Source organism: Astatotilapia calliptera, chromosome 7 (genome assembly GCF_964374335.1).
Source record: "Astatotilapia calliptera chromosome 7, fAstCal68.1, whole genome shotgun sequence".
Classification (NCBI taxonomy): Eukaryota; Metazoa; Chordata; class Actinopteri; order Cichliformes; family Cichlidae; genus Astatotilapia; species Astatotilapia calliptera.
In genome coordinates this window covers 39,276,588-39,303,523 of record NC_137428.1, presented here as the reverse complement: position 1 = coordinate 39,303,523, position 26,936 = coordinate 39,276,588, and the positions used below count along the sequence as shown (strand labels likewise).

Here is a 26,936-nt window from a genome sequence, read left to right as displayed (position 1 = left end):
TACTGGATCAGGGAGTATCCAAGGTGGTATTGTAGGCAACTGTTTGACTTATGTTGATCTTGTCCAGGTTAAATTCAGCTGCTTCCTGTCAACCCAAGGTTCTTCAATTCTCTTTTGTCTTTTTCCCAGCATGAAAAATATTTTTTGTTGGATGATCTTGACCATGTCCTTGTAAAGCCCCTTCGTGGTTTACCTGCTACTGCAGCTTCATAGATCACAGCATCACACGCATGTTTGAGGCAAATAAACACAAAAACAAAACAAATGGAAAAAATTGACGTTGACACATTGTATTCAGAATCGTAAAAAATATTTTATAATCACCCCACAAACCATAAAATACTGTTGACAGACATTATAAAAATCATTTTTTGCTTTATTTTAATGTGAATAAAAGCAGAATAATTAGATAATCATTTTATACCTGCACTGAAGTGGAAAATAGTAAGGGGCAAATGAAATTCTCATTGTCCTTCAGAAAATTCAAGCTGTTTGGTTTCAGGTCATTTACATATTTCATTAAGTTGAAGTGCCCCTGATTTTCTTCGAGATGCTTTTTATAAGATGATTTTCCCCCCTTCTTGTTCCATATCTGGAGTTTGACAGTAAATCTAGAAGTCAAGACCAGGCCTTTGATGTCCTGATGGATCATCACAGTAACAGTTGACATGTTTTATTGCAGAGCAAAGACAGCTTTTAAGAGGAAGAACCACTCTGTGAATTCTGTAAACAGTGACACAGGATAATGTGAGGCCATCCATCTGAAAGTTCAAAGTTGAATTAGAACTGGACTTTTCAACAGTACCAATGATCCTTAGTACGACAAATCCACCAAAGGAGGACTCAAAAAAAGAAAGGAATGAGAACCAGATTCCTTTCATTCCTGGAGCATCAGATAACAGCGTTTTGGCATTGCTGCTTGCGTGTTTCAGGTATGCACAAGGTGTCCTTTGGTGCTGTCATGCCTAAACCAAACAATTCTCAGGGCCTAAACCTACCTAGTGAATGGCAAAAAAGGAGGTCAGTAGGTGAGAAAAGAGAGTCCAAGTGCAAATCAAGAAGGTCCAATCAGCTCCAATCAGGTCCACAGCTCCCCGGCTGCAGGGTTGATATGTACGGTGAGTTTGTGGCACCCTGGATAATAAGGCCTTATTCAAAGCACAGATCTAAGTAAAGATAATTTTTCCTTTTTTTTTTTTGAAAAGTGGATGAAAGATTTTAGCAGGTTAGCATCAGAGACTGGTGGACAATCATGCAAAACGCCAAAAAGTAATTTCTACTAAAGAAGAAGTGACTTCTGACACCAGAGGTGTAGTTATTCTTTTCTATAGAATAATTTCACTTAAAACGATAATAGTTTTGATGATGATCAGAAAGTCAGGTTTCCCTCTTCTTGATCAAATATACCACCGTCTCCTGAAGGCATCGTTTCAACTTTTGTTTGTCTCCATATTTTCATTGCATGTACTTACAAACTTTTCCGGCGTGACTGTATATAATAACACTTGTGTTAAGGTGTAGTATCATGTGACATGTGCAAACAAAGAGATGAGGCAGTTAAAGAAAGAAGATAAATCCAGACTTTGACAGTTTATTTGGTTTTCATGTTCATCACAATTCCTCTGTTCACATGTAGTTATTAACATTTATTAACATTGTAGTTATTCTTGGAACATTTCCCAATATTTTAACACAAGGAGTAAAAATATGTGTGCACGGAGTTAGAAAGCATTTGAAAACAAAAAAACAACAACTGATTTTTTATTCTCAAAAACCCAGAAATGCACCAATTTATTCAACAAAATTATTTTCACCCAACATTAATGCTTATATTAGATATTTTATATGCATTTATTATATTTCTACACATTTAGTGATTTTACCTTTAATATAAATACATTTTAAAATATGGTGGAAAATGTTTTGTGAAGTATATATTCCCTTTACCAAACCCCATCTTGTTAAATCAGTACCACAGCTACCACTGCAACATAACCCTGGCCCCAACAATTTCATTTCAAATCATCAGAAATGATAATAATAATAATAAAAAACATTTCACCACACGCAGAAATTGCTTAATAAGATCACAAGGTTACATATGGTCAAGTACAAAGAAAGAGTAAGTATTTCTAGAAGAAATCACAGTAGCAGACAGATCCCTTTACTGCACACTTTCCCCAGTAACTCCAGGCAGCACTGTAAATAATTACTGTTTAGTCACATCTTACCATAAAATATAAGCTTTTACACACAGATCTGTGCTGCAGACCAGCCTGCTGGTCTGGAAATAAAAGGAAAATAGACTATATGGTTACCACATCACACATTTCATACATACATACACACAACAATGACAAACATGGACTGTTAATGGAAAATATGGCGATAAAGGTAGGTGCATAATTATTAAATAGTACAGGTTAAAGTTGGGGATCACTTAGAAAAGTGCTTCAAAAAATTAATGTATCATACATACATGTATCTATGACAGACTGTTACCTAATGCAACAGTGTGTACTACTCCCTTCATTAATGAACCCAGTCTGACTGTTATGGTTACCGTCTAATGAAGCTGCAATCTGAACACCTTATGGACTTTGTCAGTTGTGAACCTCTTTCTTTTCTGGTGACAGCCAGTTACTGTGTTCTGTGGAGGGAGTAGTACGCATGGCTGCATGAAAATGTCTGCCTGTAGCTCTGCCTGTCCCATTATTGAAAATAAACACAAAAACAAAAACAGTTTTTGCCAGATTAAGTGAAAATTTCAGGTTATTATCTAAAAAAATCTAAGTTCCTAGCTCAAACATCTGAGAAAAGAACTTATTCTTTCAGTGGCAGAAACAAGCTTCCATATTCTACAAATTATGAAAGCTGTGGATAACATACAGAGCCTAACGACTTTATATAATGATTAGCAGGCTTTTTAATATGATAAACTTCCAATGGTTAACACAATATCGGAGGATTTATAATTAACAGTTTCATTAATCACATTTTATTTAAAATAGTTAACATGAATTTAATGTTATATTAAATAAAAAAAGAAAACTACTTTATTTTCAGCAAAGAAGGACTTTTCTAAGCAATCCTAAACTTTTGAGGAGTAGTGAACCTAACAAAACTCTAGATGTCCCAAGTATCCAGTACTTGCTTACAACTTACTTATACTTTTGCATGACTTGATGCACCAGAAGCTTAAAAAAACTGTCTATTATACAGTACATCCTTTCATATCAGTCAGAGATGCATGGCCTGCATGCACATCTTGCAGCATGAACATAATCACAAATGCACAAATGAGTCCCGTGGGGGGGTGAAGATCTATTGTATACTGTCAGTACTCGCACAACAGAGGCTTTGTGCTGCTGCAGCTGTGGGACTGACCTCACTACAGCCAACACCAGCCCACAGTATCACTGCTAGCTCAACACGCTAAGTCTGCACAAGCCTTGCAAAAGCAATGAGGAAAAAGGAGTTTTATTTTCCTTGTTGCAGCACATGCACAAAACCTAGACTGCCCAAAGCTACAAAATGCAGAGTTCTGACTGAAGTTAATCTTTTTGGTAAAAACACTGCTTTGTTTGTCAGTGTGGAGCCAGAACAATGGCAGGCTATGAGCAAGTAAAACGACATTGATTGTGGTTCCAAAGGTGAATGAGCACCTAAATGGATGGATGCAAAAATAGGCAATGCTAATATTGTGCTTATAGTCATTTTGCCTGCTAACGTCAATTTCTTAGCTTGTTGTGATGTCACTTGTTGTTAAAAAGGGTTTATTTCTTACTTTCTGTTAAATATATAATATTATAACGTTACATATTTTACAAAAATGAGGTAAACACTGATAAGAGTAGTTCCTGTGAGCAAAAAACATTCTGCTCTCATGATGTGCTGATGTCAGTTTTGCATGAAATAGACAATACAGCTCAGAAACCCTGATTTGCTCCTCTGCAGGCTTCCAGAAGCTGACCAGTCATTGGAAAGTTGGCTTATAACAAGAGGGTTCTTATAAAGAGACAGGTGCTTAAACTATTTCTCTTAGAGAGTGGATGAACTGAGGGGCTAGTACCATTAAAAGTGTGGAGCAGTGGAGCAGAGCAGGCCCTCAATATAGATCTCCTGCCTTAAAATGCACACATTCTGGATTCAGCCTATTTGTGTGTACTTAATATCAGAGAAAGGCCAACGTTGGAAATAAAATGTGGCTGAGAAAGGAAGTAAAGCCCCCACAAAACCTCACATTTATGACAGGTTTATGAGATCATTGGAATTTAAAAAGTTAATAAGTACTTAGTAAGTGCAGAGGATGGATGGTTACATATGGCCAGCCATATGAACAAAGGCTCTGCGGGCATTAAGCCAACAGAGATGAAATAAGATATTTAAAAACAGAAGATTTCACAACTGTGCCACCTCTGTTTCCTTTTAGTGGTTTCTAATTCGCCTCGGAGAGTTCACATGTGCAAAACAGTGTAAATAAGTAAAAACACAGTGATCAAATAACATTAAAATAACATAAAAGGATAAAAGCTTTAGTTTCAGTTCCAGGCTGATTTTTGCTCAGCCTGAACGAAGAGCGTCTCTCTGGGACTTTTGGGTCCTCATCAAATCCAAAGGCAGAAATATTGACGAGATAGCGTCATAACAGGGGTGAAAGTGATGCTTCAGCTCCTGTTTACTGCCCCTACATGTTGTTCATGACTTCCTTCAAATTTACTCTACCAAATCTATCCAGGGCTAAGTTAGCATTGATTTCTTCTCACACAGAAATGAAATGGGACGTATTGAAAGCACTGAAGGGACAAAAACGTAAGGGGTGTAAAATTCAGAGGAAAAACCTGCAGGACAAAACAAACGTGTAGATCGATTTGCTTTTATATTAATATGTGATGCTGTTGGTGAATTTTTCAAACTTAACCTTGAAAAATGAAGCAAAATGTATCCTTGACTAAAGATCACCATTCGTGTTTCTCTTTAAATCTGTCAGAAGTTTGTTAATTTTTTCCCCGTTTATCCTATTACATTTGACAAGATTGCTCTAGTTTTTGCCTGCTTTTTCTCCAAAATTTCCCAGATTAATTTTTGTAAATTGGACAGTTTGTTGTTAATCTATCCTTCTTTTTCTTTCTCAAATTTGCCATTTTTGTCCTGTAAATTTTTCAGTTTGGTGTCATACATTTGTCACTTTTTACCTCTGAATTTTACCCCTGACAAACCTCACGCAGCCTCATACTTTTTCCACATCTCCAATAGCCCTAATACGGCCTTGCAAGTATGACACTTTATCTGAAAGTTGAAAATATATCTATTTAGCATGTGGCTAAAATGCAACCTAACACTAAACCATAAATCTGTCCACTGGTTAAAGGGAAGCTTTCACAGTCTGACATCTTCTGTCCTGTATTTTCTCAGAAACTCTAAAGTCCCAACCAGCTGACAGAAGCACCCTTGTTTCAGTGTCGCACTACAGTTCCCAGAATGCAGTGGTTCCTAAGGTGTTGTTCAAGTAATGTGTGCACGAAGCCCTGGTCAGAGGTTGACTGGGTGTGCTTCTCACTGGTACCAGTGTTCAGTGACTGATTATGTGACAGAGTCAGCAACTTTTATAGACGTCCTCGGGGACTCGTCTGAAACACACCCAGTGTAGCGAAAAGAAGAAAAGCCGAACAACAGAGTGAAAAACTGAAAAAGTCCTGAAGTCACAGAAGGGAAAAATAAAAACTAACCTGAACACACAAATTAGTAATTGATGCTCCCAGCTTAGTGAAGAAAACATAAACAGGTTTTCTCAAATGTCAGCATCACTGATTAATATTTAACAGGTGAATTCTGTCTGAATGTAAGTGGCTCACTTTGAGATTTTCCATGGCCTCGTATATGTTAGGTCTCCCTTGCTGCTGCACTGCACTCATGGACGGATTATGAGAAAACGCGCCTCTGAGCACAAGCCTGACGTAGTAATCAGGATACGTCTTTGTGTCTCTCAGGCTGTTTTATGTAACTGTGCAGCTGATTAAAGCAGTTTCAGACCCTTTAGCGTTGTTATAAATTTTTGAATTTTTGCTTAGTATGGTCATTTTATTCCTCTTTATGTTTTATTTCAAATCTCTTTGGGGTTGCTTGGATTTCATTTCATGTTTTACGTTCGACATTTGGAAGCTGTTTTCTGGATCTGCTTTTAGTTATTTTATATCTGCCTCACTGCCAGTTTTGTTACAGTTTGACTGCTGGGTTTACAGGTTAAATTCTAGATTTAGACCCTTAACCTAGTTTCTTTGAGAGCATGAATTACTGATTTCTGTGCATGCTTCCCCCTGGTACTCATCAGGCTCTTCAACATCACATTTAAACCTGATCAACACTTCCTGCAGAAAATGCAAAATAGAGGCTTCCGCCGCTAAAAGACAGGCTACTCCACGAGGAAGAGTTTTACTTTAAAACAGAGGGCACAGTCTAACCAAAAGAGCTGTAACATAACGCGACACACAGAAGCAGGCTGGAGCAGTTTTAAAAGTGCTTAAAACCAGTAAAATTAGAAATGATGACCTTTGTTAGAGGTTAAAAACAGGTTAAAATCAGTCTACTGTCTGAGAAAACACTGTAGCCGTGTGTTACACCCGTCCCGCCACCTGATTAAAAACACTAGAAGGCTCAACATCTGCACCACGGTGATCACACATGAAGTTTTGTGCACATGTTTGCACGCACGGAGACAATCGGACGTCAGAGAGACGGCAATGAGGCGAGAGGAGCGTGGGTATCAGTGAGTCTCGATGACCACCGGCTCAAAGATGCCAGGAGTTACTCTGGGAAAAGAACAGAAACAGGTGAGTTTTTATGAAAGATGATCGTCGAGAGAAAGATACGGCGAGTGAGATGATACCTGTTGGCGAGATGCGTCCCGCTGAGGGCTGTGGTCCCGTCTTTGCTGATAAACAGTCTCAAGTTGCTGTCTGAAAAAAATGAGCCCAGAGATGTTACTGCGGTGACGCTCACATGTTGTCCCAAAACCACAGACTGCATATAAAAGATGGACATACAGTAGCCCATTATTTTGCTACAGGGACCATCGTGTCTGTGTGGAGCTCAGACGTGTTATAACTTAAATTTTGAGCTTTTTTAAATTCCTTTTAGTCAAACCTGGTTTCCAGAGTGAGTTTTCTTGTTTCAGTTTAGTTTTACTCAATCTGTTGGGTTTAGTTTGCATGTTTTTATTAAAATGAAGGTGGAAACTTCATTTTAATAAAACAAGGCTTAAAAAGTTCCAAAACGATAATACAGTAAAACTCATCCCCGTATCAGCAAATATTTCCACACCTTTGCCCACAATGACACAATGACTAAAGTTAAAGGGTTTTTTCCAAAACAATACTCTACTTTTTTTCTACTTTTAACGGTTTTTTTTTACAAGTTTTGATAGATGTGAACGGGTATCTAGATGTCGTAGCTGTGTACAGTCACCAGGGGGCGATATCCTAGAGTGTGGAACGTCCAGTAATGAGTACTCAAGAAGACTGAGGTCACAATACACAAAGAATTTATTTGTTGTGAAGTGAAACTGAGCCCACACATACCATCACCGCCATCAGTCCTCGTGCTGCTGGTCCCTCAACACTGATTTCTGAGTTAAATCTGATTGGCCACTCGTTAGTCTTCAAAAAAAACATCCGTTTATGTTAAACTGGGTTCAAAACTGGAATTATTTCCACTTTCTTTATAAGAGGATAAAGTCTGTTTTCACACCTGCGCTGTTTAGTCAGTTTAAATCAAACTCTGGGTCTTTTCCACCCTTAGTGTGGCTCACTTGTGCAGGTGAACCAACTCCTCCAAACCCTTTGGAGGAGCAAGCCTTGAGCTAGTTCCAAACTTTGGTGTTTCTCGTACGATGAGAGGTTAACCCAACTTTGCTCTGACTCAACTACAGGTGTACACTGTAACAATGGAAAGTGTAAAAGTCTCAGACACTTCTTAACCAAAATCATCCTGTGAGCTTTGCAGCAGACAGATTAATTGTCCTCCTGGACGTTCATGAGGACATCAAATTATAAAATGAGCATCATATTGAAGCCAGTTCAACCTGATTCTCATCAGGACTTCATCGGGAAAGTGATGAGTTCTGTGCTATCTGACATCTTTATGCTGCTGCAGGAGCCGCCCTCTGGTGGCCAACAGGAGGATTTAATGCAAGTTTGACACGTTTCAGAGCCAGAAGCTGATACTGCCTTTGATATTTGTCCTGTGGCTGAAACTAAGTCCAGATAATCGGGACTCTGGCCGACCTTCGTTGTTGCTGCTGTCAAAGTCCTGGCTCTTTACGATCGTGTCCACGATAGCGTCTGCATCGATGCGGGTGTCGTCCACACAGCTGGGCTGCTTCTCCACGGGTTCCTTCTTCCTCCTGTTTGTTGGACCGAACACAAACCAGAGAAAAAGTCACGTCTGAAACACAAACACAGCTTCACAGTGAAGCGCTGACAAATTCATTCTGGAGCTCTGTGGGTTGTAATTCTTCTGTAGTGACACCTGCCCCACCTGTCGTTTCACCTTCATGAATCATCTACTGATATCTTACTAATAAAAAAATAAAATCAACATATTAATATTTTTAATCAGTGGGGAGGGGAAAGGGTTTGGCTGCTAGGAGTTGGTTGGTTCCTTGTTAACCTTTTAACTGATATATGCAAATGTGTGCAAGCAAGATGAAGCTGAAAACTGCAGGTCTCTGAGTAGCAGATGTATCGGCGTGTGTGAATTCCAGCCAAATGCTTCACACTCTTCCAGAGAATCTCAGGCATGTAGGTTCACACATGCCTGAGAACCATCTCCGGCCTTTTATCGACGCCACGGAGTCCTGACATGCCTCGCCATGACATCAGCGAGGCTGAGAACATGCAGCGGCAGGTGGGTTTCCTCTGAGGTGCAGCTGTGTGTGAGTCTATCTACCTGGAGGATCTGTTGGACAAGATGGCCACAGCAGAGGGAGGAGGAGGTCTCTCTGGCTTGGTGGGGGTCGCTTGGCGGTGCGGCTCAGTGGGGGTGGAGGGAAGCGGCTGAGAGGGGTGGCCGAGCCCGCAGGAGGTGCCGCTGCTGGAGGAGGTGTTCCTGTGGTGGCTGAGATCGTTCAGGCTGGAGCAGCGAGAGTGACCGGTGCTGTAACCTGAGGAAAGGAAAGGAAAGGAAAGGAAGTGGAAAGGAAAGGAAAGGAAAGGAAGATTGATAGGAAGAGAAGAAAGAGGAAAGGAATGGGAAGCGGAAAGGAATAAAAATGAGAGGAAGGGGATGAGGAGAGGAACAAAAAAATAAGTAAAGTGAACAGGGTGGATGAGATAGAAAGGATAGAATGGAAACAGATGTTTATTTGTGTTTATTTCCTTCATGTTTTGCACGTTTGCACGAGGAAGTTAAAGCTCTCTGACCTGATATCTTGCTGTGCTGGCTGGCGTAGCTGGAGCTGCGAAAATGACCGATCTGAAAGACTTCGTCCGGACTGGAGACACTCCCTCCCTCCTCGGGCAGCCCTGCACACACAAACATAGCTCCGGCATTAACACCTCGAACCGTGAAAACATCCTTAGGATCCCTAAAAATACGCTACATTAATCAAGGTACATCTACACCAACGACTTACCTGAGCTGCGCACTGATGACTGTCGGGGTTTGAAGGACCGAGGTCCCTCCACGATGCCCCCTGGTGGCTGCAAAGTGGCGTCAGTGCTCTCCCCCTTACAGTCCAGCTGCAGGTTGGGGTCCTCATCCCCGATGGAAATGGATTTGGCCGTACTGGGAGGCCTGGAAATATAATTTATGTGTTACAAAGAAAGCTTTAATTGTTACATGTGTTGCTCAGACAAATTGAAGGAGCTCACGTTTTAAAGCAGGGATCCCCCGACAGAAGGGTCATCCCAATTGTTACCTATAAAAAAAAAAAAACAGATGTGTTACTAGACCTGAGCACTAATCAGGTCAGTGTGTGTGTGTGTGTGTGTGTGTGTTTTCCTGCCTTGAGAATAGAGTTGTCTTGCCGAGTGTTTTTGGTGTCATAGCCCTCCAGGATGCAGCAGCGGACAGTCGAGCCTGAACCAGCAAACTCGGAAATGTTGAGATCAGCAAAACCCAGCTGGAGACAGACAGACAGACAGACGTCAGAAAGCAACAGAAAATGAAAAAGCCATGTTGTAACGACCACGGTCTCCATCAGGTGTGGCTCATGGGCTTTTAATTTGTTCCCCTCACAGATCTGAAGCAGCAGGACTTCTTCTTCTTCTACCACTTGGTTAAAAATATTTGTTTTTGTCTGCCGCTGACAATCCATGCCCTCATGTAAGGAAGTCAATGAAGGAAAATAGGAGAGAGTGACTTAATGTGCAAGTCAATGACCTCCTTTAACCTCCTCACTCACTGTTTTCTGCCCACTCAGCTCTACTTCCTACTGGATGGGCCACAGCTCGTGGTGGATTGCATGTGTGTGAGTTTACACAAACAGCAAAAGTGCTGCTGCACATTCTAATTTCTGCTTGGACTGAATCTGAAAATATCATCAATATTTGTCCCAGACCAAATAAATAGTTGTTCCTTCACTCAGCCTACAAGCATGCTTTTATCTGATTGGTCTGTCTTTCCCACAGTTTGTCACAGGAAACAAACAAAAAGAGGCACAAAAGCCCAAAACTACAAAGAGGTTTCAATCAGTAAAGGAGGAACTGAATAATTACAAAGAAGAGCAAAACAAAAATATGTAAAACAACTATGAGGTGCAAAAAAACTGGATGCAAACCAACAGTAATCAAATAAAAACCAATGCTTGTCGTTTAAGAGGTGCATGAAGCTACAGAGATGCACAAAACAACCCTAAAGATGCACAACAACATCCAAAAAGTAATTAAAAGACTTAAAAGTACATAACAAAAACGAAAGAGGCATAAAACAACCCAAAGGAAACACTAAACCTTTCAGAGCCACTAAATGAACCCAAAGGTACACAAAGGAACCTTAAGGAGGCACAAAACATAGACGCACAAGCTACCCCAAATAGACCATTAAACCACCAAAGAGGCAAACAATGACCCCAAAGAGACACCAAACAACCCAAAAGAAGTACAAGAAAACCTCAAATGTGCATAAAACCACCTCAAGGAGACAGAAAACCATCCAAAACAACACCAAATAACCTCAAAGCTGCCAAAACACTTCAAAGTGTAACTGAATCAAAACCAAAACTGCACGAAAGAATCAAATAAAGGCAAGAAATAATGGCGAAGAGCCATAAAACAACCCCAGGGAAACATTAAACCCCAAACAGATAAACACACATATTACTCAGCATAGAGGGAGCCCTGCAGTCAACATGCGGATATAAAATGGCTCTGCAGTGAGGTGACAATATTCCCGTCATTCATCGCAGCTGCTGTAGCTCAAACAGCTGACTGTAACCTACATGAGCAGACAGTAAACAGTGTTTTACTGGCTACTGCTTATAGTCATCACCCTATGACTGTCCCGTCACATGTCTCTGTGAGATGAAGACTTTACTGTGTTTAATGCACTGTAAATCTGTGCACTATAACGTTTATGAGTCCAACAGTTCATCCAACAGTTTTAGGACATAAACAGGTTATAAACTCACCTTTGAGAAGGCCTTTCCTCCTTTGAGCTCCTGTAGAGACACAGAAACACAGAAACACTGGTGATTCACCCTGCTGACCACTCATAACGCGTCACATGGTTCCAGTATGGAGCTGAAAGTGGGACAGGTGCAGGCGTCACCTTTGAATTAAGGAGGATACTGCTCGCCTGAAAAGCTTGATGAAGCAGTTCATTAAAAAATTTAGCGTCAGCTAAATGCTCCCACAGAGCTAATTTTCTGCAATAATCTAAAAACAATTGTGTTGAGGTAATCAGGCACTCTATGTCCCAGAAGAGCATGGGAGTTGTAGTTTACCTTGCGTACAGACACTCTGCAGATGCAGGGGTCCAACACTCCACTGATCGGATTGGCGCTCATCTTGCACACAAAGGAGAACTTCTTCCTCCATCGGACGGAGTTCTGCTGCACCTCCTCCCTGCAAACACACACACAGATGTACCTGCTGTAGTTAGACTGTCACACAGTTTACAGTGTAAACAGGTGTAAAGAGTAAATCCTGGAATTTATACTATAAATGTTTGCACCTTTACCTCAATTCACCCCCCCCCCCCCACCCCCCTACAAGCCAAACTGCAGAGAATTAAGGCTTTAATCGGACTTCTTAATATACACATAGTTGTGCTTCACTTCACCTGCTTGGACTTTGTTTATGGCCCATGTATCAGCCAGCCCTGTTTTTGGGTCCTCGCTTTACCACACATCTATTAAAAAGCAGCTCAAATATTATCATCTTTATGATTTTATCTTTGGAGACCTTCATTTGAATAGATAGATAAAATCAAAGTGTTAGAGACTGTGGGAAACACAGCAAACCTGTGGCAGTGGCATGTATTGCTGTGCCTTCCTGGAGGAGCTGGACTACCTGTGAAACCTCTGTAGAGTCCAGGTATCGCCTCGTGCTACCAGCAGCGACACTGATGCTCACTGAATGCAAAACGAGTGAAAAACAGCCAGAAAAGATGAGGAGGGAAAAAGCATCAGTGGCCCCCACATGTAAAACCATTCCACCCTCCAAATCGATATCCCAGAGGTTTAACTGATGTGATGCTTTACTCTGATTAAAAAGCATTCCAGCATTATTCGGTTTGTCCGACAGAATAATGTAACCCCAGCCTTCATCATGCAGGGGAAAACAAACAAGGCTGCAGCGGATTTATTGGCCCATTAGCACAAAGTGAACTGTGGGTATTGTAACAGCTGGTGAAATATGCTGGAGGCTGAGCATGTGAAAGAGCAAATGTGTTTATATTAGAAGTGTTATTATCTTCAGGATCAATAGGACGACACGGACTGTTTTCTCTGGCTGTTTTTCTAGAGAACGTCCTCGAGACCGAGCAGCTGATGGCCCAGATGATCTCATCCCGGGACGTGGCACGTCAGACTCTGCTGAGGGGGTTTCCACTTGCTCTGATTGGAAACAGATTTGGTGTTTATCTGCATATTGTTTTTATTTCTTGCCCTCACGCTTTCCAGTCGAACAGCACTATAGGTGTCGTAAATAACTTAAAATATAAGCCAAAGCAAAGGGGCGAAAACAGGGTTGGACAAACTGTACAAACTCTGATGCAACACAAAGAAATCCTGTAAGAAAAGACAGTCTTCGATATCTGTGCTGCAGGGTTTGGTGAGTGCATGACATAGGGTTTAGTGATATGATTCTCACATGGATAACCTGGAAGGGCCACCATTGATCTGGTTAATTAACAGTGCAAATATGTACATTTTACAGCTTGGGGACCTTTACATGGTTTCCAAAAATTAGGCCTAAGGGGACACATTATTGTAGAATGAACCTGCTGGGACAGAAATGCACTTTTCCTGCAGCTGCATGTCTGAGAGTCTACAAAAACAAAGCCCACCTCTATTTTTTGTGTTTAACTACAGTAGTTTAGCTTTGCACCTGTGAAGTGAAGCCACAGCTGCCCACACTGCCCCTCCTGTGCAGACACGCTGTCAACCTACAAAGAGGAAGAATCTGCAGCAGTGTAAACTAACACTAAAGCAGTCAATGAATTGAGCTCACTTTTCTGCACGCAGTCCATCCGTCTGCATGCCGGGCTTGTCTCAACCTGAAAGTTAAATTCTGCTGTTATCTCTCCCTGCATCGCTCATGTCAAAGGAAACGCCGCATGATTTGTCCACTTACACAACATACACATATGCAGACTCAGCCGGCTGCACTGCTGAGAACAGATAGTCCTGTAATTTTGCCCTTTGGAACATGCAAACCATGCAGCTCCAGCCGATCCTTCCCTACATTTTATGTACACCAACACACATCTCTAACATATCTGAATTGCAGCTCTCTGAGTTGTTTCCAAGATGGACATAGCCACCACAAATGTAACCTTTTAGCCACAATACAGAAGTGGCCATATTTGGAGGGGGTGGAGTTATCAGCTAGCTAGCCTGGTTAGTATGGAAATGCACAAGGTTTACCAGAAGGTGCAAACCACTGGTTACACTCAAGAACAGGACAATCAGATCAGACTCTGGTGGAAAAAATCTAAACGAGTCATAATGGATCTGGAAAATATATATTTTTATTTTATTATATTGATGAAACCAAGATTAACTTGAAAAGTTTGGAAAAGGAGAAAAACACGATTATGATCTGAAGTACACCACATCATCTGTCAAACATGGTGGAGGGAGCGTTATGCCAGTGGACCCAGGTCACTGGTTTTACTGATGAAGCAGCAGGATGAATTAATACTAAGACTCTGCAAAACTCTCCACATAGAGCTTCACAGTGCAAACAAGAGCATAGGTACACCCGAAAGGCAAGTGCTATAACTGAATTGGAGATTATGTATCGGAATTTCAGGAGCGGGACCACGCCTCCAAACGCGCTCATTGGTGTCATCTATATAGGTTCCCCCAGTTCCGCAAACTGTTCATTCTCGTTTATGTGCCCCGCCCTCCCTCCCTCCTTGTTCTCAATTCTTTAACTTCTTCACTCCTATTTAGTACATGAGGATCTGTCAGGCCCGGGAGCCGTCGCCAGTCCCCTTCGAGGCCTTCCCCAAACCACAGCTCTATTCATGTCCAAGCATTCACCTTTACCTACTAAAACACTGTCAAACCTAAAATGAGGACGTGGGCCCAGCTAGTGAAATTGTTTTTTATGGTCATCTTTGACCTTGGGCGCTAACAATGAAAGTCAGTGTCAAGCCAACCAAAGTACTCATGTTGAGTTTTTACTGATTTATTGACATATTTGATGTGACCTTGACCCAGTTTTTGAGCTGTTATTGGTATCTACCATCACACAAAATTGGAAAATCATATCATGAAAACTGTGCAGGCTAGACTGCTAACAAACACACAAACTGCAAAAGCAACTCTAGAGATTCTCAATGCACAGGCAAGGAACAAGCCAGTCGCCTGATCTCAGTCTAACAGAGCAGTTTTCAGTTATTATATGCAAAACTACAGAGAGACACAAACAAGCAGCAACGGAAGGTGGCCACAATAAAGGCCTGGCAGAGCATCTGGTGAGGAAACACAGCATTTCATGACATGCATGGGTTCCACACTAATTTTGATCCTCTGTCAGTTAATACTTGTGTTGAACCCTTAGAAATAAAGGTTTGCACTTCAATCACATCTTGATTGTTTGGTTCAAAAAATAATCTAACTGCGCTGACTTGCATCAAAATCCTTGTACCCTTTAGATTTTTAAGTCTTAGAATCAGTTTGTTGGCCTTTAGCGCTAACAGAGGGAGCTGGAAACAGTCTTATCTTTTTAAGTTGTGTTATTGTTCAGATATTGGTAATGATAAGAGTTTTATACATGAAAAAAATGTAGCTAAGAGACGCACAGTAGCATTTTATCTATTATTAAGGCCTGCTGAGGTTTAAAATCCCTATACATCGACTACGTGTGATACAAAAGCTAAACTGTTTAAAACATCACTCCAACTTTAGACAAACAGGAAATGAAAAACAGATAACACTGCATGCTGGGACATGTCATTACTAATTTCTTTGGTATTTTATGCCGTTTCTGTCCTCTATTTTCTTGCTAATAATTCTGAGTAACAGCCCCAGAGAGAAACACACACTGTGTTACATAACTTTTACTTTTTTGTTTGCTTTAATGCAATCCATGATAAGTACATGACTCAGTATCTGAGGCATTCTTTTCCCACGTTAGCTTTATCGCTGGAACTTTTCCTACTTCACTTATCTGAAGGGTGACCTGAAATGTGCAACTCATGAAACTCTCGGAGGCGGCCGGCTGCCTGACGGAGGCAGGAAACGGTCAGACTGGTTCTGCAGCTTCTATTCTTACAGCCCGTCCGCCCTCACAAATGCACCTTTGTACGACAGGTAGATACAAGCACAGGTCACATGGTCACTTTGTCACAACTATGGAGAGTGGAGCAACAAAATCTAAGTAAGTTCAGAAAATACAAACACTTAGAATGACACATTTCAGTGCATTATATCTGCATCCATGCAGCATCTGAATTCAAAACAAAATTGCGCTGCAGTCCTTTTGATGCTTTAAAGTCATCTTAAATCACACAGAGACTGGAAGCAATCAGTCAACATGTCTAAGTTTTAGCCATGTTTAAAAGGAAAGACGGTCCGTTAAGAGATTCTTCGGGGACCAGGCCACTCTCCACACCCTGCACAAAATTCATGATTACAGAGTCATTGGCTGCTCTGACACTTATCATATAAAAACAAATAAAGTATTTATGGCTCAAGTGAAAATACAAAAATACACTAAAATCTCTCTCACATCTTCAGTGCATTTGTCATGTCTGAATGAGAGGCCATGAGTAGGATTAATTGCATATCATTTTGTTTTTCTTGATTTTTGACATCAAATTTGTGACATTGTTTTGAGTTTCTATGTGTGTTCACTAGGTCTACCTCAAAAAAAAAAAGATTTGATGTCAGTGGTGAAATACACATGGATAAGTATATAAATCTAGATTTTACTCTAACTGTTGTGCTGCATGTAAATCGTTTCTTTGTGTGGTTTTTACTATGAGACAGTTTCTGTGTACAATGAGGCAAATGAGGCATTACAGATAGCCTGGAAAGGCCTTGTCTCCACTGCAGCTTGTTTGGTTACAAACTGCAGGAAGTGCTGCTACAACTGTGTTTGGGTTCAAAACCTTTACTTAACCAGCTCTCCCTGATTACTCTCTGTCGTTGTTTTCTGGAGAAAGAATCTGAGGAATGAGGCTGAGTTACAAATGAGCGCAACAAACACACACACACACACACACACACACACACACACACACACACACACACACACACACACACAAACCCTGACCTTCTGCCCTGCCATAACTTTTTTTTAATCATTTAAAGACAGCGTGACAGGTTGTGTATGTGTGTGTTTGGGAGTGTGTTTGCATGACCTGGCAGAGTGTGATGTATAAGTTGTTATATAACAGCAGGCTGTGGTTAGCAGATGTATGTCGAGGGTGGTGGCAGCTTTAAGGTGGGATAGACTCAGGCGGTGATATATTGAGCTGCTCCCAAATGTGCAAGTCTGTACCTCAACTTTGTGTTAGGGAATGTAAAGCACAACAAAAAGGGTAGAGTAACAAAGTGAGCCGGTATTAACCTGTGGAGCCCATCCCAGCACTGAGGTAAACAATGGATGGGTCTCCCTTCCCTTTTTTTCTGTCACACATATGCTGTTCCACTGGTGGATGTTCATGTCATCCATCCATCCTATTCAGTAATCCCAGCTGGTATAGTTTAAGAGGCAGGGTAGACTTCAGCAGGTGACTAATCCATCAAAAGACTAACACAGAGAGAGAAACATTCAGAACCACCAGTTAACCTTACAAGCATGTGTTTGGACTGTGGGAGGCCAGAGTACCACTACCACAAACAGGCCGCTAACCAGTCAGTGGATTCAAACTATTGTGACACTGCTTCAGCATACTATCTATTTTCACGTTAATGAAGTTTTTAATTGTGAGTTCAGTGTACGTAAAAGTAATCCCTGTGAGCCAAAACCTCAGTTTTAGTCCGTTGGTCATGTATGATGTCACAGTGAGAGGGTACGTTGAGGTCTTTTTCACAGTAACAGGAGAGTAGAGTGTGAACTTGATGATGGATAGGGGCTGTTGTGGTGAAGAGAGAGCTCAGTATAAAAGCAAAGCTGCAGCTTTATCGGTCAATCAACATTCCTACCCTTACCCATGCATACGAGTTCTGGGTACTGACTTAAGGAATGACACAAGATACAAGAAACTCTTGTATACACAAAGTGTGGTAGGACTCTCACTTGGAGACAGAGTGAAGAGTTTAGTCATTAGAAAGGGCTTCAGAGCAAAGCCACTGCTTCTCCACATTGAAAGAAGCCAGTTGAGGTGATGCGGATGTGTTTTGAGGAGGAGGCCTTGGGGCAGTCCCAGGACTCACTGCAGAGATTATATTTGTCTGGCTTGGAAACAACTTGGTCTTCCTCTAAATTAGCTGGAGGAGGTAGCCAGAGTGAAGTTTGGGCTGCTGTTTGGCTCTGCTTAGGCTGCTATACCTGTGACCCGAATTCAGATAACTGGCAAGAAATGGTCAAGTAGCTGAAAAGATGGATGGATGGATAAAAATTGTCTTAAAGAGGGAGGAGCTAGAGAGCAGATTTTAGACAGCAGATGAACTGAGCGTCAGCCTAAGAACAAACATAGTCTTATTATGAATTGTGAATCATGCATAGCTACTCTGACACATTCCATCACAAGAATATGGAGCTGGAAATTAGCGAGTTATCAACGTATTTTTTCCACGTGCAGGTTTCCATCATCATCATCCTGAAAGGGAAGTGCAAAAACCAAACAAAAAGTCTAGGTGTTTCTTGGCTATTAAACTATATCCTTCCAAATACCAGCACGACCTCTCTAGCCTCATAATATGGGTTTGTAAGACAGGACCCTCTTGGAAGCCAATGTCAGCAGATCAAGGATCAAGGGAACAATGCAGGTGTGTCCTAAGGTGGGATGTAGACAGTAGTCTATGTCCCACCTTTTCTAGTAATCAAACTAGAAGCTTTTCTCCATAACAGCTATCATTATCTCCAAACAAACCAACCAACAGACAGTCAACCAGGAATATTCTGAGAACACTTACAGGAATAATAATTTTAAAGAAAAATCCCATGTGATGAACTTGATGCATGGTTTCAGCCATATTTCTGCTCTGAAAGTAATAAACCAACACATGAGTGTATTTACAGTGCTCTATAAAACATTAAACAAAGCCTCATCCAGGCCCGCAGTATTTCATACATTTTCACTGTTTAACAGGCCGTGCACAAGTGCGAGATTGGCACAACCTGATTATACATCTTATGGTATCAGTGCAGTGATGCAGGGAGTACTCTGGGTTTTCTGAGAATCTAAAGAGACTTCCAGATCTTAAAACAGAAAAGAGGAACTGAAGAAACAATCTAAAGGCAGAGGTTTGTTAACCACATCCTTTAAAAACCATGTTAATTATAAAAGGTACCTGTTTTACAGCACACAACGCATATATCATCTACGAACAGCAGTCATGATAAATGACTAAGCTTGGCCCCAGAATGCTAAATTCCTTTTTCCAGTACTTTTTTTTTTTACCGTTGCATGTTTCCGTGTATGTCTCTATTTAAATAAACTTCCCAATTCCAGCCGTATTTGTAGGAACTTTAAAGTTTGTTGTATTCCAGCAGTTTGAAGCACACCTGACGCTGAGCATTCAAACAGAAAAACGACTATTTCTAGTGAAGCCAGACAGCAGACCAGACAGCTCACACTTCCCTTTTTTAAGGAGTACTTCTACTAGAAACCCTGCCTCCTGAGGTTTCCTCACAGCACTGTATGCTGGAGACCACAGGCTAAAAAGTAGCTGTGGGAAAATAAATTCAAGATTTATTAATTAATTAAATTCATATCAAACTGAGCCTTAAAGAAGCTGATATGTTTTCATGTGTTTAAGAGAAGCGTTTTCTTGTTTACCTTTCTGCTAGTCCTTCTCTGTTTTGTCAGCATTTTGGTCTTCTTTACTTGGGTTGATCGTACTGTAATCCCATTCCAAGACAACCAACGACACAAGAACTTCCACTTGGTCACTTTTCTAGATAAACCATTTATCCTCATGTTTATATGCAAAAGGAAAGGCTCTAACCAGCAAGCACTCAGCTTAGCTAAAGACTGGAAACAGAAGAAAGTTTGTCTGTTCAACAGTCATGACTTTTTGGTCATTTTTTGGTCATTTTTATTTCAACATGTGAACAATATACAGGTACATTTAGAAATGAAAATAAGAGAGAGAAAAATACTATACAAAATACATTTAAAAAAAAAAAACGTTCTGATTAATTTACATGTTGAAAGGGAGTGGGAACTTTTTGCCAAGTGACCTGAAAAGACCTGGAACTAATCCTGTCAATAGATGAATCCAACATGAAACACCTCACTTTACATTTATCTGTTTGTATAGATAAAGCAAACGAGACATGATAAAATAGTTATAACAAAAGGCAGCCAACACAGAAGTGGCAAAATCTGCAGTTCCTCTAATGTCCACTGGAGGCTTACTCCAAAAGTGAGTCAGTCCACATAGACTCCAAAGTTTAAATGTCCAAATTTACAGCAGAAATCAGCATGTTTGCATCCTGATATAAAATAAAATAGTTTAGCCTCTATAGATAATCTTCCCCTTTGATAAATCTGTGCTCGGGTGACAGAAACTTTATGGAAAGTTTACACATGCAGCTTGCTGAACCAAAGTAGCATTACCTGCTAATAGCTAATAACTACAGTAAACATCCTATTTCATCTCTATGGATGTCACAGAAACTTCAAACCTTAAGTCAACAAATCAGCAAATGCTGTTCTTATATACAGTCTGTGGTTATATTTACGAGCTTTCATGGTGCTTCTAGGTATAGCTATCCTTTTTTTAAGCATTTACCATGCTTTTGGCTTTCATGCTAAGGAAGTGCCTACCAGCTTTTAGGCAACAATTCAATTCAGTTCAATTCAATTTAGGTCTATTCACATAGCAGCAAATCTTAAAGATACTTTAGGGCATTTTAAATGAAATACAGTGTATTGGGAGTACCACTCCAGGTCAATGGTGTGGAGATATTTGGAGCCTGCTGCAGTGTAAAAAAAATGAATATGTGGTCAGGTGCATAACAGGCCTCAAAAAGATAAAGAGGTAAATTCACTCTCTTATCAGCAGTAGACAGCATGGCTGTTTTATCTCAGTGAAGCTGAAAGTGCCAAAAGATTTGGTGCCTTTGCAGATTGTAGGAAAAACAAATCTGTGAATATAAAGGTATGTCTCGGTGTTGGAGTATTAACCTTGTAGGCTACAGAGGAATGCCTGAACAACACTGAAGGACCCTGCTGATAAAATCAGCCACTTGCTGTGCTGTGGAGCTGGAGGTCTTCAATAAATCAGTTGTTTGTCGATTGTGCAACACTGGCTGAAGTCTCGGGTGACGCCTGTTTTCCATTGTTTAAAGTACAAGAGAGGAATTTCTTTAAATGTGAGCTTGACTTGGTTCTTGGCAGCTGATAAACAGCACAAACAGATAACCGTTTAATTTCCAGTCAAAGAACAAAGAACAAAGAGTAACTGATAATCACGCACAGTGCATCCCTAATGGCCTTCAAGTACAAGACGTCCCTGTATAATTGGTAAGGAGTTCAAAGAATCAATAACAGTGTAGGATTTTTAGCTTCTGAGCACAGAGGCACACCTCTGTGAGAGAGGATGCATTCAAAAACCAGCAAACACAGAAAGAAAGAAAAGTTATGCGAGCAAAAACATGCCTCACAAAAGGACAAAAGCACGGATCGGACTGGACTGATGCTCTCCCTCCTTCAAGTACACCTCCACAGGTATTTACTTGGTGAGCAATGGACTTGATATAATGCCAAAATACAAATACGCTCCACACATGTACAAATGTGCGATAAAATGGCCCATTCATGGCTACTCTGATTCATGATGAGTGGATTATGTGATTGTTGGACGGTGGTTGATATTACTCAGCCTATTCTTTGGAAATGAATGTGGGAGGCTTCCTTGAGCTCCTCGCACGCACCAGGTTGGCCTTCACCTGCTCAGGGTTAGGCTCAGATCCACGTCTACTACTTTTTATATGCAATTTTTACATATTTGTTACACCTAAAGGTTATCATGAAAAAACTTTAAGGTGAAAATGCATGCAAGAATCCCGTGGCAGGACTCCAAGAGCAGTCATTTTCTTCACCATTTTCTTTTAGTGGGCAGGTGTTAGGTGTACATTTAATGGCTTTACTGTCCTGTCCGGTGTCTACCTCATCTCACCAGGACAGGACCGAGTCACTCTATTACTCTAAATTGGTCAAGCAGTTAATAAGATCTCTCTCCTAGTCTAGTCAAATGCAAAATTATGTACAGGAATGTTGTTGTGCTGTCCTTTTAACAATTGGAATGAAATGAAACAAACAAAACACTCTCCACCACTGAGTGAAGAGTAAGAAACTCTTGACCTCTTTCTCTGGAGACTCTGACCTTTCCTCCTGAGCTTGCCGATAATGACACTGACCCCGGGGGCATCATGGTGTTTATGTCACTGACGAAGGCTGAGAGGTGATGGCTGTGAAAGGCCAGATAAGTAAGTTTCCCATGAAAAACACAATGATTCAAAGCTTACACGCTGGTATAAGTAAGTAGCGTAAAAGTCCGGCAATACAAGCTTGTGGATGCCAGTGAATTTGATTTCAAGAACAAAGACATTTCCATTTGTTTTGGCTGTTGAAAGGATTGATTGACATTCATTTCTTGACCTCTATTCTGCATGGAAACACCGGCAGCAGCCGTGCAGCTTTTGCCATCACATTATGACCAGTTTTGACGTCAGTGATAACATCGCTGATTCTGCCATGTTTGCAGGATACACATCAAGGGCCAGACCAATGCAGTCTATTGACATGCTTAAATTAACCCAAAGATAAGATATCCATGTTAATAATGCTACATACTTAGGCCACGTATGCTCCTTTGTTTACTGTTTGCAGTGTTTTGATTTTACTGACCTACATTAATGTGTTACTGATGCACAGTATATATGCATGACATTTATATGCGGTAGGATAAACAAGCCCTCCTTCTTTGGGCTTTTGGCAGCAGGAACAGAATATGTCAGATTATTATTGTTTATCTGACATGTTTTCCGTCACCTCATAGGCTGGGTCCTGATAGTGGTTTGATAAGGGCTACAGCGGGAAGATGTGCTATGAAAACCTCAAAAGAACTAACACTAGTGCACGCTTCATTGCAGGTTCTGATTATTTCATTCTGTAAGTTCAGAATAAATTGGTTTTTTGCCCATACATACAATCAGGGATTCAAAAGGAAAGTCTGACTTTTGAAACTACAGTCAAACAGTGCTTTAAAATAAAAGCCTCCAATCCAAATATTTGTATGAATATATTTGTACAATAACATTTCTGCCCTGTTGCTCTGTTGTTTGTCTTGCAGTCTTAATGCACCACCCATTTACATTCACAGGGAAGTTAGGTAACTGTCATACATGAATACCTGGAACTCAGAGTAACAGTTATTTGCATGCAGTAAACATGCTGACTCGGCGTTCTCTCAGTTCACTGCAGCACTGGCCTGCAGATTTTACAGATCACTTTAAAGGGTTTTTATCCACCTGGCCCAGATATCTGTCTGAACCTCTTGATGCTCACTCTCTGTTTCCAGGTCAAAGGTTCAAAGTCTCAGTGTTAAAGTCTTTCCTCTGTGTTTCTTTATGTCATTCTGTCCATCTCCCCCTCAACTCGGCGTATTTTTAGCATGTCACTGTCTTCTTCTGTCTTTTCCAGCTCTGCTATAAATCAAGACTGGATTAAACCTGTTCATTTACTGCCCCTGACCTCTAATCTTTTTTTTCCACTTTCAGTATCCAATCAGAAGAGTTAGAAAATGATTCACCCTCATAGAGTTTTTATGAAGGGGGAAATTATCCACAGAGGCCAAATCAGTTTTTTATATCATGTTTATTTCTGCTGGACACTGTAACACAGGAGTCTACAGAGACTGTCTCACTTTTTCAGCCCCAGAGGCTGCATCTTGGATACAACCCATTGTGTATCCACTACAGTGTTTTATTTCATTTGTTTAACCCACACAGAGAAGCAGAATAATAAAGAAGGGGTGTGGTTTGATGGAGAGTTTTTGGCGGATTTAATTCCTGACCAAACCAGTTTGGATCATTTCAGGTCGCCAGGCTGTTGGACAGACAAGCTTTTCTGCTATCACCTGTTCACTATACAGTCTCACCTTTTATATGTAAACATGAGGTGAAATGTTCTACTCAACTATCTCAAATCTTTCAATAGCAACCTCAGCTGCTCAAAACTGATGTAAACCTGGAAGACCCACAAACTCCAACTCCTCTAATGCCCACCTGAGGCTGGCTCCAGCGGTTAATCAGTCCCCATACACTCCCATGTTAAAAGGTCCAAATTTACAGCAATTCAATTTAGTTTGATTTATATCGTGCCAAATCACAACAACAGCCACCACAAGATGCTTTATACTGTAAGGTAAAGACCCTACCTACAATAATACAGAGAAAACCCCAATAATCAAACAACTCCCTATGACAAAGCACATATTGACAGCGGGAAGGAAAAAATCCTATTTAACAGGAAGAAACCTCCGGCAGAACCAACCATCTGCTGTGACAGATGTTGGGGGCAGAAATTTAAAAAAAGTAAAGATTTCCAACTTAATAACAAATGTGCGGGAGGAGAATTTATTTACAGCCATCGTTTAAATATATAGTCTATGGGGGAGTGACTCATTTTTGGAACCTGAAGTGGCCGTTATAGGAATCCACTACACTGGCATCATTTTCCAGCCTCTGACGTTATCGCTCCTCAGTCCCCTTTGCCCAGGAGCCCTTCAGCAAACTAACAACACACCACTGCACCACCCCAGAGATGAGCCAAAAGGACCAAAGGGTGTGTTACTTCTGGGTAAATCCCAGTGTGAGTGTAGTGAAAGGTGGAGTTGGGAGACTTTCCAAGCACAGCCAAGGGTGAAGTAACACATGGCTGCCAGTTTAAGGTCTGTTAAGGCTCATCTGAGGTGGAAAACCCGGCAGAAACAGAGGCAGAGCGGAGACAGACTCGAAGAGGGATTACATTTACAGCAGTCAGTTCATGCAGTGCAGCTTTCAGTGGTTTACAACGAGGAAGGTGTCCTACATACCTGGACGATAAGATGGCAAAGTCCCCACCATCAACCAGGCGGATCTTACAGAAAAGCACTCCGTTCACAAAAGGCACCGCTGTCAGCTCCTCCAGAGTGAAGTGCACCTGAAACTTGAACTTCTTCTTCTTCATGAGGAAGGCCATGGTGCCCAGCTGCTGGAGGGTGCTCATGGTTGAAGATGAATGAACAACAACAAACACTCGGGCTTTAAAGAGGAGGAGGAACAACCTTCTTTGCTTTTAGGTTAATCATTTCTGAAACAGAAAGAGAAGAAGAAAGTCTCTCGCTTTCATTTACAGGTTTTTAGAACTGGAAATATCAAGTTTAATGATTTTTTTTCCTTCTCCACAACACAAAAATATCCCTTAAATACAATTTAACGCACTCCTAACTGACGACTATGTGATTTTAAACACTTTCAGATGTGTGGACTTTTTATTTTTGTGCCTCTCTAACATTATCAGACTCTCGCGGTGAAAAAAGCTGCCACGCAAACACCCACACCACTCCGCACACACACAAGCTTACCGCTCCGACGATCAGCTGCTCCACGTGCATGGTTAAAAAAATAAAAAGCCCACAACAGCACAGCTGGACACCGCTGCAGAGGACTGGGGTCTGGGTGGTTTCTTCCAACACACCAACTTTCCCCTCCTGCTGCTCACACTTCGACAGGCGGTGAGTCTGAGCGGCTCCCTGAACGCCTCACTGGGAAGTCAGGGACCGTCCGCAAAGTCTGGGCAGAGGCGCATGTGAAGAGGAGGAGGGGCCAAGAACTGCATTAAAAACAAACATGAAGAGGAAGGCCACTGGAAGGGAATGGGGGCTCTTTTGAATTTTAATTTTACTTATTTATTTTGAATGTTTAGAAAAATAGAAAAAATATAGTATAAAAGCACAGTCGGAATTCAGATTTTTTCCTCAAAATTATAGAAAGAAATTTCCAAAAGATCTCTAATCCTAAATAAAAGAATAAATCCTAAATCAAACCGTCTGAAAATTCTGTTAGATCTAATCGCTTTAACTGTGGACAGACCTGACTCTATAAACATGTAAAACACCAAAAAAAAAAAAAAAAACCCACCCTGCAGTTCCTCTAATGTCCTACTTGAGTGAGTGAGTTGCTCCTCCGTAGACTCAAAGGTTAATATGTCTCGCATTACAGTAGGAATAAACATTTTTACAGCCTGATACACAAACTATCTCAGTCTGTAGGAACTTATGATCATAACATCTGTAGAGGGGTGAATTTATTGAAAACTCACCTGTTTAAATTACATCAGGGACAAAGCTTGCATTGTTAGGGGTGTCACATGCAACTGGTTCACAGCCCAACTCCCATTTTTTTGTATTTGTCATAAGTGTTATATTTAAAGGAAAATGTGTTTGTATTTTTAATAAACAGCTAGGTTTGATTTAGAAAAGTACATTTAGACATATAAAGATTTAAAGCTTTATCAGACTTAACAAGTCGTTGACCAGATTTAACGCAGAAAACATGGTCCATCTGGCTATGTAATAAGCAAGGTTATTAAAACCAGATGTGAAAAAATATTTTGACTAAAATAAAAATAAAAACTACACTTTTGAAAAATGTAAACTAACTGATCTGAAATAAAATAGAGCTACAGAGGAAATACTGTTAGTTTTAGTACATCAGTAGTTTGATAAAAACTTCCCTGATGAGACATTGATAGACGTGTTTACTGAGATGCAAGACTGTGAGTCACTGCTTTAAAAACTGTTTTTATTGTAATACCTGTACAAACTTTCCTAAATCTTCCCTCTGACATATGCCCTCCATGGAATAATACTAAGACTAACACAGAAACTAATTAAACTAAATACAAAACTGTGGTGATAAGTTTGCCTCGTGCTCTCTTTGCTTCAGGAAATGAAGATGCCTTCTTAAAAAAATTGATTAAAGACTGATAAATATCAGCAACTAACGTCAATGAATCTCATCTTATGGTGACAGCAGCCAACAGGGTCAAGGAGCTATTGCCAATGTTTGCTCTGAACTCAGGAATACTCATAGTGAAAGGTG

General features: G+C 40.7%; 1 protein-coding gene across 2 annotated transcripts; it reads right to left on the bottom strand.

The window, feature by feature from the left end:
- Window positions 1-1,577: 1,577 nt before the first annotated feature.
- Window positions 1,578-26,319, bottom strand: LOC113026125 (early estrogen-induced gene 1 protein-like). Of its 2 annotated transcripts, XM_026174581.2 has the most exons (12): window positions 25,418-26,319; window positions 24,887-25,143; window positions 11,942-12,062; window positions 11,627-11,656; window positions 10,004-10,120; window positions 9,870-9,916; window positions 9,632-9,792; window positions 9,420-9,521; window positions 8,947-9,160; window positions 8,283-8,401; window positions 6,887-6,956; window positions 1,578-6,809 (listed from the first exon to the last, which is right to left on the bottom strand). In XM_026174581.2, exons 2-12 carry the CDS (start codon window positions 25,057-25,059, stop codon window positions 6,764-6,766), a joined length of 1,200 nt encoding a protein of 399 aa, XP_026030366.1. In that variant the 5' UTR covers window positions 25,060-25,143; window positions 25,418-26,319; the 3' UTR covers window positions 1,578-6,763. The 2 variants fall into 2 exon arrangements, with proteins under 2 accessions (XP_026030366.1, XP_080159772.1); XM_080303646.1 differs by having other exon boundaries at window positions 24,887-26,319.
- Between the last annotated feature and the right edge of the window lie 617 nt (window positions 26,320-26,936).